The sequence below is a fragment of the Megalops cyprinoides genome, chromosome 7 (genome assembly GCF_013368585.1).
Source record: "Megalops cyprinoides isolate fMegCyp1 chromosome 7, fMegCyp1.pri, whole genome shotgun sequence".
Taxonomy (NCBI): domain Eukaryota; kingdom Metazoa; phylum Chordata; class Actinopteri; order Elopiformes; family Megalopidae; genus Megalops; species Megalops cyprinoides.
The window spans coordinates 27,653,490-27,668,735 of NC_050589.1; the positions used below are offsets into that span (position 1 = coordinate 27,653,490).

Genomic DNA, 15,246 nt, shown 5'->3' on the forward strand with positions numbered 1-15,246 from the left:
GACATTCCCCAAACGACCTCATACATTCTTGCGGGCTGTTGATTTTAATAAACCGGGCATTTGGAGCATGATGCGTGCGAAAACAAAGAGATCTGCGGTGGACAAGCGCTGTTCGCTGAGGCGGTTCAAACGGGACAGGTCCGCGCCCTCTGGGGAAGCTGCACCATTCCCGTTTTGTTGAGCACAGCCCGAGTATGAACCTTAAACTTCCCCCTCATTTATGTTTCTTCTCGCTTATTATGCGACATACATCCTAATTAGATTACCCTTCTCTGTAGGACATGCCCCCTTCTTCTTTATCAGTCAGCCCTGGTCTGTTTTCACTCAAGGATAGTTTGTTTTGCTTGGGAGCTGGAAGTAGATGATTAGATAAAAGGTGTAAGAAGTCCTCCCAGAGCCCAGATACCTACACAGGTTCCCTGGGGTCAGGTACTGGAAGGAAAGGAAAGCAGACACACAAACACCTCACAGTACAACCCAGATTAATGCACAGTTTGGTACATGTAATGTTGCACCCTGTCATTAACTGGCATTTTTATGAAATATGACAGTTGGGGTTATAGTTTATTTTACTGCTACTCATATTGATTTTTTTTAAACAGGTGAAAGGTTATGCATATTTATCTTGTGTGTGTTTTTTTTGAGAATGCATTTAATTCATGCTTACTGGTTTTCAGTGTGAATGGTTGAAGAGCCGTTTTTTGTTGAAGAGCTTTTGTTGTTGCTTTTTGTTGTTTATGTTCACACTCTGAAATGAAAAGGTTCACGTAAGCAAGCCTCTCATTATTTCAGTCGAATGAGTAATTACCTGACAAAGACACCATGGTGGTACATATTTTTTTTATCTCCCTCTTCTTATTAATTTGGTCTCATTTCAGACTAAACTAAATGTGTGGAGAATGTGTGAGCTCTGCACCATTGACCTTTATTGCCACATCTAGGGTGATTCTTAGTTCGTATTTTCCAATTCTGTTCTTTGAAACAGCGTTCCTGTGAAGAGAGGTAGTTGTGGGGGTGTGTGTGCGTGCGACCAGTGATTACTCAGAGGTTACAGGGCATGAGACTGCCTCCCAATGTCTGCTGATAATGACCTCATATCGCTGTGTCTGTTTTATGACAGTCTGAACGGGTACGACCAGGATTCATGGAATCTAACACTCCCCGTGTACACTGTCTGTGGTTGAAAGGCCAAACGGAACGGTTCGCTCCTGCGTGATGTAGCGCAGACGGCAGAACAAAGGGTCATCTTTTGACAGCTAACTGGAACAACCAAGGCCCAAGCCCCGCCTCCCCGTCCTGCTGTCCCTCTGCCTATTGGCTGGAGCACAACCACATTTTTCCAGTGTTTTAAACACATAATGGATGAGCGCGACTGTGCAAAATGAATCCCGCTACCATCTTTGGTGGTGTAGGTGAAGCTGCCTGAAATGTGGCGTAGCTTGATTTAGTGCAGGCTTTTCAAGGGAACACACTAAGCCTATAGTTGTACATTGTGCTTTATTTATTTATTTAGGTTTTATATTTTTGTGGCTTATAAGGCTTTTGTGACATGATACATAAAATGCACCTCACTGGAGCAACAGAAGTGGGAATACAGGCGCAGAGCAGACAGAATTACCATGAATATTTTAGGCATCAAGCTGAACAACATTGTTAAAATTTGGCATATTAACTGTGAAAGATACAGAGCCTAACAGTTATGCTTGAGAGCGACTTCCCTATATCATACTAAAGAGAATTCAGAGCTTAACAATGGTCCATAAAGGCAACACAGATGCTGGACAAGAGCTATATGTGTGCCTGTCTCGGGTTAGTCATGTTCTCTGAAATTTAGAGCGGTTTAACATCTGTGCATAAGAGTTCCTAAGGCATGATGCAGAAGCGAGAAGATGACTTGAGACTTGGGTGTTAAGGCAGTTTATAATATGGGTTGCCTGTGTTTGGGTTTATAGCGCTGGAATGCAGGAATGTATATCATGCTGACAAATCACTATGTAACCTACATATAATAACATATATATAACGTTCTGCCATCGCTTTCAACACCATCACGAGAGCATTGAGCATTGTGTAAGCTGGTAAGAATGCCTAACAAAGACAAAGCCTCATGTATTAGTTACTGCACAATCCTACTTTGATGTAAGACTAGGGACTCGTAAGGTGATATTAGTTTCTTCATGAATTGGGGGGGTGTAGAGGTGACCCCGGCTTGACCATCCCTCTCTTGTGTCCCCTTTTCCCAGCTGCGCACAGACGCGGAGAAGCGCTCCCTTGTGGAGAGCGGCCTGTCCTGGTACAGTGAGGATGGGAAGGCACATCGCAAGGGAGAGGATGGGGGCTACGACACGGGCAGCCTCAAGACCGAGTCCTCCAGCAAGTGGAGGAAGTCTCGCCCCCAGGAGAGCGGCGGCGATGACACGGGGGTCAAAGGGGAGCTTAGGAAGCCGCAGAGCCTGGGCCAACCCAACACCCTCAAGAAAGTCCGCAACCCACCTGTGGGGGTCACCTCCCCCATCACGCACACATCCCAGAGCATGCTCAAAGTGGCGGGTGAGGGTCTTCTTTATCACCCTCTCTTTCTTTCTCTGTTCCTCTCCCTCATATTCTTACTCTCTCTCTAATTCTCTCTCTCTTGCTGCCTCACACACACACACACACACACACACACACACACACACACACACACACACACACAAATCTTGCTTTTTGTCCTGGGCCTCCTTTCCTGCTTGATATGGATGAGAAGGCCTATGGGTATCTGAATTGTGTTCTCTCAGTTATGAACAGCATTTGGCCTTGTGATGTCAGGCTGTCAGAAAAGCTTCCTTTTAAACCTATTTTTGCATTCTTTCATGTCTCCTAGATACATGTAGAGCCGTAGAATATGCAGACCCGGGACATTTAAAACAGCATCATCTTTGAATTGTCAAAACCAATAAGACAGCTTGAATACCCCCTCTGCTGAATATGTTTATCATCCACAAATGCAGAATTGGTCATGCAGTATTCATCACTGGTGCCAGACAGGACTAAAACTGGACAATATCAGTTTCGCGCGGGCTCACACAAAAAAAAACACACACACACACACACACACACACACACACACACACACACACACACACACACACACAACGGGCAGCATACACAGCAGACATGCTTGGAGCTCATACAAACTGACATAATAATTGTTCTAGTGCAATATTAATATTTTACACTACTAAGAAATGATACTGTAATACAAGAAATTAGTCTCCAGCATAGTTAGTTCAATACAAACAATCTAGTCGAGAGTATGAGAAGTATTTTCTCTATTGTGTTTTTTTTTTGCCATGAATGCCTTTGATTGGCTTACCAGGCCACTCAATTACTCAAAAAGTATCCTCATTGGCTGAATCCAATTCACAAAGGCGTTTGAATGGCTGGTGGCACTCGGATTTGGCGGGGCACCCAGAGAGCTGTTGACTGCGGCACTCTGGCACTGTGAAAACACTGCCGTGTATAATCTGCCATCTCCACCCCTCGCCGCTTCCTGCCAGCTGAAACACAAAAAAGTGTCCCCTCTTTTCCCACGGAACGTGTATTTATGGCAGGGAATTTATAGCGCCAAAATGAAAGCCTCGGCCAGGGGAAAAAAACAAAAACGTCCGTTTGCTTGTTTTGCGAGTTACGGCGGTTGTTCGTAACCTCGGCGCTTATCGTTTTCTGCACAGTCTCAACGCAAACAGGAGCACCTGCGCTTGTGCAGTCAGGCACACGGCATATTGGTAGTTTGGAACCCACGTTCTGGTTACCAAAGGAAAGTTGTGATAGCATCACTGTCCTGATGCCTGTCACTGACACACAGAGCATCGGTGATCAACGGCCTGTGGCTCAACATGGCTGACTACCGCGCTTTAAGGCCTTTCTTCCTTTCAGTGTGACTCCCTCTTATCACCACTGAGTTCTTTTATCATTAAAGGTAAACACCGCTTAGAAATGAAAAGGTTTCTGAGTGTCTCATTGTACCGTCTGTATCTTTATTTATAGCTATGTACCTTGCATTTATCTGTCATTTCGTGCTATTTTGCCAACCTTTCTGGTCAGCACGATTGCCTCTAAAATGCCATCTAAATGTCACAGACGATCAGAATGCACAGAGACTGGGTGAGAGAGCGCCGATGGCATTTTAAATGGTTTGTGTGGCGGTGCGGCTCCAAAGCATGTCTGCCGCAGAGGCGTTTCATAAGTGCTCATTGTTTGGCAGTTTACGGGTTGTCATGTATGCATTCCGGCGCAGAACGCCACTGAGTGACACTTTGTTATAGGCGCTAGAAGACTTGAGGTATTCTACTGCGTCGTTGACAATATCGAGCATAACAGCGGTAGTTTTTCTTTGTCCAGATTATTCATTAATATCAAATGTGAGACATCATAAAAGAAACATGCTTTGTATTAAAATAGAATCCTCAGAGGGTTTATTTGTGCATAAATGATTGGCGACTTGCTTCTATATCTGTGACGAATGGCATGCGCTCAGAAAATAAAATGCTGTGCAAGCATTGTGAAGCAAGAAATGTGAACACAATAGAAAACTACAACAGTTCACTGAAATAGTGTGTGCCAGAATGAATGTTAGAAAATGATCTGTGTTGGACACTGTTTCCTTTACAAAAGCAGCTTTCTTTACAAATGCACCCTAAATGTATTTTGCTTACAACTGGCCAAGAGTATTCTCAACGATGAGAAAATTCTGAAGCGTTGAGTTGGACTGAACTGTGAGCCAAAAGCACCAAAAGCCGAGCTCTTCATGAATAAAAAAGTCTTTGAGGTGTAAGGCTAATCCCCCCCCTCCCTTCCTTTAAGAAAGAACTATGGGGATGCTCCATCTTTAGGTTGCAAGTACATATGTTACACTGTCAGTGGTGTTTGAAAAAAAAAAACATGTTCTTCCCCCCAGCTGCATAAAATGAAATCAAGAAAACATATTAATAATTGAAAAGAATCAATCTTTCTGAAGACTTTGGTATAAAATCAACCTGCCATTTCCCCAGCTCTAGCGGAGTCTTTCAGCCGCGATTTCTCATCTTCTCGTGCCTTGGATTCATAGTAAAGCAAAGAGTGTAAGTGGAGATTAGATAAACCTTTAAGCTCAGGGAGAATGTACAGCAATACCTGCCTCCGCAGGCTCCAGGTCTGAGAGGCACACATGTAACAGAGTCGTCTCTCAGCAGCACTCAGACATGGAATCTGGAATGCTTTAACACAGAATGTGGAGTGTTTTAATGTGGAATGTGGCAAGTAGAATGTGAGCAGTATTTTTTCTCTCCACATGGTGGGAAACAAACATGAACAAAACGACTGCTGTCGCTATCAACTATCAACTACCAAATTAATAATCAAGCTGATCGGCTAGAGTTATTTTATGGCTTATTATTTTATAATAATAGCTTTATATTTTAAAGCTGGGTTCAGATAGTTGGATAGATAGATGTAGATAGATGGGAAACTGGTGAAATGGTAGAGGCCGATACGTAGACATTTAGTTATAGGCAATTGGCATATGTTAAACAAACTGCAAAGCACTGATGTTCATAAAGTAAAGGCTGAGGAAATGTACCTGTAAACAGAGCTGAAGGATCAGATCCCCAGAGAGGGTACGCTGTTGTTGTACCCTTGAGCTAGGTACTAAATCGCTCCAAAATTGCCTCAGTAAATGTGTTTGCATATCCAGCTGTGTAAATGAATAATTTGTGAAAAAGGAAACCATGAAAATCGCTGGGTGAGCATCTGCTAAGCAAATAAGTGATGGTAATAACAGAACTACCTGCGTGTGAAAGGAGAGGGGTGAAGCTCGCAGAGCAGCGCTTCGTGTCCTTTAAGTAGAATATTAGCGCAGTTCATTTGTTATCAGCGTCGTAGAGCGCTAAATCTATAATAAGCCAGTGCTATTTTAATTTGAATTTAAATATTAAAACTTCCGTGACTAATGACTGATGTAGATCTGAATTACGGAATTTTTCACACTCAGAGTGATTAGGATGAATTACCATTCCTAATTGAGGATGACAGAAGTGATATCTCCATGGATGGGAAAAAACAGATGTCAATACTAAGGACCGCAGGACACCTTCGGAAACTCATGTCCCCTGCCCCCTGCCCCCCACCTCCAAAAGCCCAGCTAGGAGAGTGTCGTGGAAGCCTGGATGGGGGGGGAGCTGAGGGCCAGCGCTGACGGGGAAAAGCCTCAAAAATGATAATGAAACAGTCCGTCACTGGAGGACTGAAGAAGTGCTCATTATGCTTTCAGCGAATCCAAAACCCCGTCCACTGGCGCGATGAAAACCTGTGTCAGCATAATCCCGGCCCGAGCAATCGGTGCGTCTCCGAGCGTGCGCGTTTTTTTCCGAGAAAAGCTGCTCAGCACCGACACTCGGGGCATTAGCCCACCGGTGAAGAATGTGGACGTTTTCAGCACGTGCCTGTGGACACGGCCGGCTGTAATTTGGAGGTTGTTTCTGCCATTAGATGTTTGGGACTGAGTTACATTCAGTGGTAAAATTCTCATGTTGACTTCCCTGTTAAAAGTCTGTTATTTAAATCATGTCAGGTTTTTTGTGTGCATGTATCATTAAGTTTAAAGTATATGAGAGTGTGTGCTGAAAGGTATATGGTTTCTAGAGTTATGAGAATGATAAAATAACAAGTACGGAGGGCTTCACTGTCAGAAACATTGTAGTTGTATTTGGGATCTGCTATTCCACTGCCAGTGCAGATTACTACGCTGCACTATACAACACTACACTACAATACTATACTCTAGTGTACTAAACTGTGCTAAACCATCTTTAAAACTAAATCTTTTTTTTTTTTTTCATTTTTTCCTATTTACATATCACTTGCAATAGATTAGTAGATTAAAAATGTAGACTCAAGTTCAAAAGAGAGGTTTAATTGAATGAAATAAGAAAATGAAAAACATGCAGCACAGTTAATAATATAGTCTTACCCAAGGAAAACCTAGCCCAAAATTCACTTGTATTCAGTTTTATGGGAATTTAGGAAATATTCTCATTTTCATTGTGGCCACTCTTATTGGGGAACTTATTACTGCTCCAGAACCATTAATGAGAATTTTTTGTCTCTGTAAGGGGCTGGTTCTCTCTCGCTCTCTCTCTCTCTCTCTCTCTCTCTCTCTCTCTTTTTCTCTCTCTCAAAACTAGCTTTGTCTTGCCATCTCTTACACCCTCACTCTCTTCTGGTCCCTGTCTCTCTCTTTCTATCTGTTTACGTGTTTCTCTGTCAGTTTTTCACTCTCTGTCAGTCTCTCACTATCTCCCTTTCGCTTTCTTCCTCTTGGTCTCTTCTTGTCTCTCTCTCTGACTTTTTCTTATGGCTCTAAGTAATGCTGTAGTCTATTTCATTCACAGCCCTGGTATCCTACATGTTGGATGTGTCCCACACTGGCTATCGCAGTGCATCTTGGCATCAAGTCAGATCAGTTGGACAATATAAAACGAGTGACATGTTTAGCCTTAGCTCCCCTGCGTAATGGATTTGTTAAATCATACCTTGCGACAATGGACAGATGAAGATTTTGAGGGCAGAAGCATGGCTTTTTTTGATCAAAGTTATCCAGGATTACATTAGACTCTGAGGGTAGCTGGGAATGGGGTCTTCCTTTCCCCCATCATCCACAGCTTATAGCAGCAGCAGCAGCATTCAGAGGCATTAAAAAGTGCATATCCATTTTAATAGAGAGCGGATGGTGATGCGTGAGTCATGGCTTTCTCACTCAGCCTGTCCTCTATGCAGCTTTTGAAGGCCAAGGTGTTTGCGGTTGTCAGATGCGGTGAATTTAACGGATTGCGGTAAGCCCAGTTTTCAGATGTCCGGGGTCTTTGTATGCAGGGCAGAGGCCTGTGTTGCTGTGTTCCCCTGGGATCATAACTCCTTTTGACGTTTAGTCACGCTGCCTCACGAGCATGTTTAGAAATACTCCCGAGTCGATGCAGATGTCTCTGGCGTGTCTGATGGCAGCTCACTTAAAATGTAAATCGTATTTGAGCGGCATTTATAGGCCCAAAATACTGTGTTAATGTGTTGTATATGACTGTGTTTAACTAAACCTCTTAGACTTAAATGACAGGGCCTGTGCTGATACTGTGCATTAAATCAGCCAGCAGTCCTGATTGTCCAACCGGCCAGGCACATCTGGATTTTTTCAGTACGACCACAACGAACATGGGCTGCTGCATTGTCCTTGGCCCAGAATGGTCCTTCCCACTTGATTTAGCTAATCAGAGTGGGCTGTGAGTCATAAGCGCTGTACCGTCGGTTCGGTCACATAGCCGGTTAATGCGTTTCTCCCGCTGTTCGCGGCGGTGGAAGACACTGAGCTCATCTCTGCGGTGAAGGCGCGTGGCCATCAGAGAGGCAGCGTGTCGAGACGTAGTGGAAAACCCAGTCCGGCATCGCAGCTGGATTTCCCGTTGGGCGCGGTCCACGTTGCCCTCGGTGGCCGCTTCCCTCACTTCCTGGAAGCCCAGGAAATGTCTGTTTTAGCTCGCAGGGTCTGGAAAACCCACAAACTGTGGAGTGATAGCGCTGAGAGACGTGACTGAGTGACTCATCGTCTATTAACGGAATGACCGAAGCTGCCGTGTCTGCTCTGTCTCCAGGACCAAAGAGCGACCAGAAGGCGGTGGACAAGGCCAAGCTGGCGGTCAAGGCGTCGGGGCTGCAGCGGTCCTGCTCGGACGCGGGAAAGGACCGTGGGGAGCACCACAAGCCCCCTTCGGGCCTGGTTCGCCCCTCCACCCGCAGCTCCTTTGGCTACAAGAAGCCCGCCCCGGCGACCGGCACGGCGACGGTCATGACCGCGGGGGGCACTGCCATCTCCAGTGGTTCAGCCACAGTGGGCAAGACGCCCAAATCCTCCGGCATCCCCGTGAAGCCGGCAGGCGGGGGCGGGGGTGGGCGGAAGACCAGCCTGGACGTGTCCAACTGCGACCAGGGCTTCCTGTCCCCAAACGCCCGCAACAACATCCAGTACCGCAGCCTGCCGCGCCCCGCCAAGTCCAGCGCCATGAGCCTGACGAGCCGCGGCGGCGTCAGGCCCGTCAGCAGCAACATCGACGCCAGCCTGCTCAGCCTCAAGCCCGTGCCCAACGCCGCCTTCGCCGCGGGCACCGGGGGATCCCGGCTGAAGGAGCCGGGCGCTGGCAAGCTGGGCGGCCGGGCCAGCATGGGCCCTGTCAACCAGACCGACCGCGAGAAGGAGAAGGCCAAGGCCAAGGCTGTGGCGTCAGACTCAGAAGCCGGCCCCCTGAAACCAGGTCCTGCCCTTTCCTCCCAGACCCCTGGGGAGGCGGGCTCCAAGCTGCAGGGGCTACGGCCGTCCAGCGCGGGAAAATTCTCCGAGCTATCGTCTCCGACCTCTCACAGGTAAAGTCCTCCGCTGTCCATCCTGTCCTCCAAAACGGCCACTGTTGTGTTTATGCCATCAGAACTTTACTGCATGGTGTGTAATAGCTACATTTTATGGGTATACTGTTAGAACGTTCTGATCAAGATGGGTCCTCAGACATTCCCAAGGGAACTCTCCAGTTAACTGCTGTAACTGCAGTTCTTGACTCTGAGCAGTTTTGAGATTTACCCTTGGTAAACTTGTCTTTCCGTCAGGTGTGAGTGCTGGAAGGTAAACGTATATGCACCAGCAGCTTGCTCAGTGGGTGATTTACTCCCCCGCCCTCCAGTTATTGCTGCAGAGACTCCTCACATTCTTGAGTGTTGAGGAAGCCTGCGCTGAAATGCACTGGAGAAGACCACACAGGGACAGCTCATTGGAAAACACTAAATTGGATTTCAGGAAAGGATTTCTTTTCCCTGCATTGTATGCTACTGCGATTCTGTGGAGCTGTGCACCGGTAACGATTGGGCATAGGGATTTGTGCTTACCGGACGGCCGTGAGCGGCTCACCGCTGCCGATCCCCAGTGTGATTGCTCATTGGTGCAGATTTCACTGCAGCCTCAAAGACGTGACATCATGCAGCCACTGCATATCTGTCACAAAGCCAATCATCAATGCAATACTGAATATACAATGAAGCTAATGATCAGGACAGGTTAGAATCTATATGCTTATGTATTCTTCTGTCATTTTTTTTTCTTTTGCAGGTAGGCCAAAGTTTTTATCTGTGCTCTAACTGTTAAGAAGGACAGTATTTACAAGGCAACCTAAAAAAGCCATTGTCTCTGCCTCACAGGATGTTTGGTCATCTAAATAACTGATTTCCTGTTGCCTTTTCATCGATTTGGTTCAAATTCCAATTAGACATGCCTGCTAAATGATAGCCGTAAGATGAACAGCTAAAGCATTTTTCATAGATCAGATCTAGGTGCTCTTGAAGTACCTCCTCCTCTTGGGTGAGATCACACAGACTTCCTGCGAGTCCGGTGTCAGAATCTGGTCAACAGGTGCGGTCAGGTTCAGCTGAGGTTCGCCTTTCCCACGTCCCAGAAGCCCTCAGTCCCCCCCCTGTGAGCACGGTCAGTAAGGAGCAGGCCAGGGATTTAGTAGAGGAGACGCCCAGGGTCGTTAGGGCAGCTGCTTTCCCACACTGTGACGCAATGCCCGTGTCTCAAATGGCGAAGCCTTCATTCTCCCGTGCATTCTGAGGATGCAGGTTCGAAAGAGCCAAGCTCTGTGTTCCAGCTACATGCATCGTTTGAATTTTACTATGACTCAGTGCTGTTTCGCAGACACCATTAGCCCCTTAGACAATGCCTTTGGCAGTTGTAATGCAGGGAAGTGTACAGGGGCTGTGAGCAGTCAGTACAAACAGAACATGGTTAGTGAGGAAATGGGTTTTTACAGCACAGCAGAAAAGGTTTCAATGTTTTATGATGCCTCTGAGGGATTCCTAATCCAAGGCTGGTTTCACTGAATTCTTCTATTAAGCTGTAGTAAACTCAGCAGGACAGACAGCAGTAACAGCACACTTTGGGCCCTTTTGTTTGGCCCGGGACGTTTGACACTCTCTCTGCTGCAGTCTTTTATATTCTCCCCTCGTGTGGTTTGTTGGTTTTACCTCAGGGCGCCGGGCAGCAAGTCTCTGGGCAAGCCGCCCAGCCTGGCCCACCTGGACAAGGTGAACTCCAACAGCCTGGACTCCACAATGGCAGGTGGTCAGGACGAGCTGTCACCGAAGGTGCCACCCTACTCCAAGCTCCAGGACCTGGCGGGGTCGGGCGGCGCCACGCCCTGCCTGACGCCCAGCCCCGCCCCCATCCTCAACGTCAACTCGGCCGGCTGCTTCCCGGAGCAGGATGTGGGGCCGAGCGGCTCCCCTCTGCTCTACCCCCGCCTCTCGGGCCTGCACCGCAGCATGGAGTCCCTGTCCCTCCAGATGAGTGTGCCGCCGGGCACAGGGTACCCCGCGGCCGAGCCCCGGGACAGAGAGGAGGAGAGGGCTCCGTCGGGGTGGAGCGCCGGCAGCAGGACCTCCCTCACTCTGCTAGACAGGTGGGTGCTCCGCTCGCCCCTTCTGAAACCCTATTTTTACAGCTTCCCTCAACCAATAACTGCTTTCGCAGGACTAAGCTTTAAAGCGGTACACTGATGGCCTGAAACATCCTCCCAAAGTTGTAATGACTGTTAGCTGGTGGTGGATTACCACAACATCATGGTACATACATACATAGAGACTCACAGTGTGAGGTTACACCACAAGGTCACAAATTGATTAGGGCAAGGCAGATAACAGTTGCATTAGTAACTACATTTGCAGTTACATGGCTTGTATTAGTGTTAACAGTACAGCTAGTTAAAGTCTTAGCTAAGAAGTTCAATGGCTGCTGTGAGTGGAAGTGTCATAAAAATATAGTGTAAAAGAAAAGAGTGTGAACTCCTCAGCTCTAATTTTGTTTGTGACAGAAACGTCACAAAAAACATTGCAGAGATGTTATGTGTGCAGTGTGTTGCAGAGTCAGGTCTGCAGAACTCTGCTCTGCTGCCCCTAAAGTTGTCCTGTGCCCCTCTATGGCTGTGATTGAGTGGTCTTTACAGGCTGTCAGGTTGAATTACCGTCACGAGGTTAGTAACCTCTCTCTGGGCTGTGGGGGCCTGAGTTGGACCCCCCCAAACACCCCCAATTCCCTTCCATCCGATCTCCTTCCTGTGCTGGTGGCTGCTGAATAATGGCACAGCCCACTCCAGTCACCAGTCACCGCAGAGGTCAGAATTTTCACTCCCATGATTCATTTCAGCAATAAAAAGTGGCCTGCCTTTGACACAGGCTGAGTAACGCCTTCAGGCGCACGCCACTGGCTCCCCTGTCCCCCATGTCAGCTGGTGGTGACGGCTCCAGTCCCAGGGCTTTAGCGCTTTGATTGCTCCAATGGCCTGGTCCAGACCTTTTCCGGGAGAGAGTTTCTTACATCCTCAGAGTACAGACAGCTCCATCTATTGCCCAGAAGAGGCATCACATTTTACTCTCACACTGTGATTGTGGCAGGAAGGACAGATGTCTGTTTTCAGTTTGTTTACAGACATGTCAGAAACTGCTAAGATGCTTCCATGTGAGTTTATTGATGGTCTGTCAAAGTTCATTGGTCCTAAGGCAACAATGCTGCATTCATTAGAAATGGCAGTAGTTTTTTTTTTTTTTTCATTTTCAAATGATCAAAGTTTTAATAGCTGTTAATAAGTCAACACATCCACTCGGTTTGTGCACCCTAGCACCACCATCTGTAATGGCCAACAGATGACAAAACACCCAGCACCAAACCCAGACTTAAAAGAATGCAGGAATTCTGTTTCTCTGGTCACAACAGCAGACGGACAGCAGCTGTGAAAACCAGACAGAGTCCTCGCCCTGCTGCATCTGGCTGAACACAAAACAGCCTGGATGCGCTGCAGTGGTGTCACTATAAACTCAAGTGCGAGAATAACACAAATGTGCCCAGATTCCTCCATGCTGTTGTGATGTCACAGCCAGCGTGCATGGTGTGGAGATGTGGTTAGGGTGCTGGAGAGGGCTGCTGGTTCTAATTCCATGTCCTGCAGATTTACCCAGCATGCTTCAGTAGGGTGACCTGTGCCAACACGGCTGGTTGCTGGCCGGGCATGAGAGAGAGTGCACCAGCACTGTTTGGTGTTCTGGTCAGAGCGCTCCAGAGGGTTTTAGGTTCAAAGCCCAGGTCGCCCAGATTTGCTGACCTCACTTTGTTAGAAACGGGTGGCGTGCAGCTGGATGACAAGCCCAGTGTTAGGCATGGCGGATGCATGACATTACATTACATTACATGCATTTAGCAGACGCTCTTATCCAGAGCCACTTCCAGCACAATAGAACAGATCCAGGGAGCCCTGGATGAGGGTGAACTTTGTGGGAAAGGCATGAGTCAGCGCCTGGGCGTGGGAGCGAGAGTACCAGCAGCACTGCTGCCTGGCCGTCAGTCACACTCCGTGCTCCAACAGGCAAGAGCATACCAAGGGCATCATCACCCGGGAGCTCCATGGGAAAGTGGCCCCGACACCACTCTGAACCAGCATGCATTGCACCGCTACCATTCTTTCCAGCAGATTCAGTAAATTAAGTGTCATTTATTTAGAACTGTCCTGCTGAGTAAATTAAATAAGACGATTTCATTCTATACATGTATGCACAAATTTGTTGTTAACCGGGCAAGTTTACTGTGCACATGATTATGCATTGTATTGTGAAAGTGATTTATAACAATGATGGGAGAGAATGTCAGCTGCATATTTTAAACCCTTACATTCACATTGCATGGTGCTTAATTGTTCTGAACATCGTGGTGGGTTTGTGATATAGGACCGCAGTGAGGATAAGGCAAACACAGGCTGTCTCCCAGAAGGTTATCTTTGGCTGTGCAGTACTATTGCAGGTTAAGCAATGCAAACAGTAAAGCAATATTCACAGAGATTGAGACTGTAGATATCGTGCAGTTGAGATTGTAGAGTTGGCTCGAAGTGTTTGTTGTAATAGGCTCGGTGACAGAAGTCTTAATTGCACCTGGATTAAATCTTGCCGGTGCAATTGCTGTGACCCCTTGCTTTATACAGTGTGAGGGTGGTAGGTTAATCTCTGGGAATCTGCAGTCAAGCATTTAATAATGTTTTTTTTTTGTTTTGCTTTTGCAGTTCACAAAGGGATAGGAACACCCTGCCTAAGAAAGGATTAAGGTGACTTGAATTACCTTCTGCGGCACATTCCATTGATCTCACATTTAATTGCAGTTCTTTTCATGTCAGTTTGATGATGTGACTGCTTGTCCCTCCCCTCCCAGCCGCTACAGTACCAGCCAATCAGAGGAAGATGCCAAGGAGAGACGCCACTCCCACACCATCGTGAGCCTGACGGAGTCTGAGAGCCCCCCGCAGCTCCCCTCGCCCACCTCCATCTCCCTATCGTCCTCCATCAAGGGCCCCTTCACCAACGTGGGTGAGTCACTCACTCAGCGCCCCCTGTTGGCTAAGGAAGGAAATGGAGGGGAAAATGATTCTTCTTTGCAGGTGGTAACTATATAACACGTAAACTGTACAAAGAGCGTGTAAACGCTGATGGTCATGAAACTCATTATCGCAGCTTGTTGCATAAGCAACGCATTTCATCATTTTGCATGATTATTCGTACATTTTTTAGCGCAAACCTACTTCTCACAGGGGTTGGGGGGATTTGGGGGGAAATTCTGCCCTGTCAGACCCCCCTCTCTCACTCCTGGTGTGCCTCTCCCTGCCACAGTGGCCCCCACCCCCAACGGAGCCCCCCCGCGAATGACCCGCTCCAACAGCATCCCCACCCATGATTCCGGGATCGAGCTGTACGGCGCCTCCCCTCTGGGCAGCACCCTCTCGCTGGCTGACCGGCCCAAGAGCATGATCCGGTCCGGCTCATTCCGCGAGCCCGGGGACGACGGTGAGACAGGGTTCTGGTCTCAGATTTAGGGTTAGGGTTAGGTTTAGGATTACGGTTAGGGTTACAGCTAGATGATGGTGAGACAGGGCTCTGGGCTCAGGGCAGTGCCTGTCTCCAGTGGGAGCCCGCATGTCTGCTGGACTGCCATCCATCCAATCACAGAGTTTCTTCTTTCAAGCTTTTTTATTGTATGTCAGTTGAGTCAATCTTTCCCAGGCTCTGAGAGCAAAAACATTCAGTATTTAGTGGTAGTGTGCTGTAATGGTTTAGCGCAAAGGCCAGCGGGTCAGATCTGAGCTCTGGGTGGGACACTGCTGTTAT

The 15,246-nt window shown here is 47.5% G+C and overlaps 1 protein-coding gene across 3 annotated transcripts in view; it reads left to right on the top strand.

The window, feature by feature from the left end:
- The window catches only part of LOC118780533 (neuron navigator 1-like), a 125,770-nt gene that overhangs the window by 93,006 nt on the left and 17,518 nt on the right, over nt 1–15,246 (top strand). For all 3 annotated transcript variants that reach the window (XM_036533078.1, XM_036533079.1, XM_036533081.1), the window contains 6 exons: nt 2,244–2,550; nt 8,661–9,426; nt 11,079–11,507; nt 14,151–14,192; nt 14,297–14,451; nt 14,752–14,925. In XM_036533078.1, the coding sequence (XP_036388971.1) occupies nt 2,244–2,550; nt 8,661–9,426; nt 11,079–11,507; nt 14,151–14,192; nt 14,297–14,451; nt 14,752–14,925 (1,873 nt within the window). The remainder of the gene's footprint in view (nt 1–2,243; nt 2,551–8,660; nt 9,427–11,078; nt 11,508–14,150; nt 14,193–14,296; nt 14,452–14,751; nt 14,926–15,246) is intronic.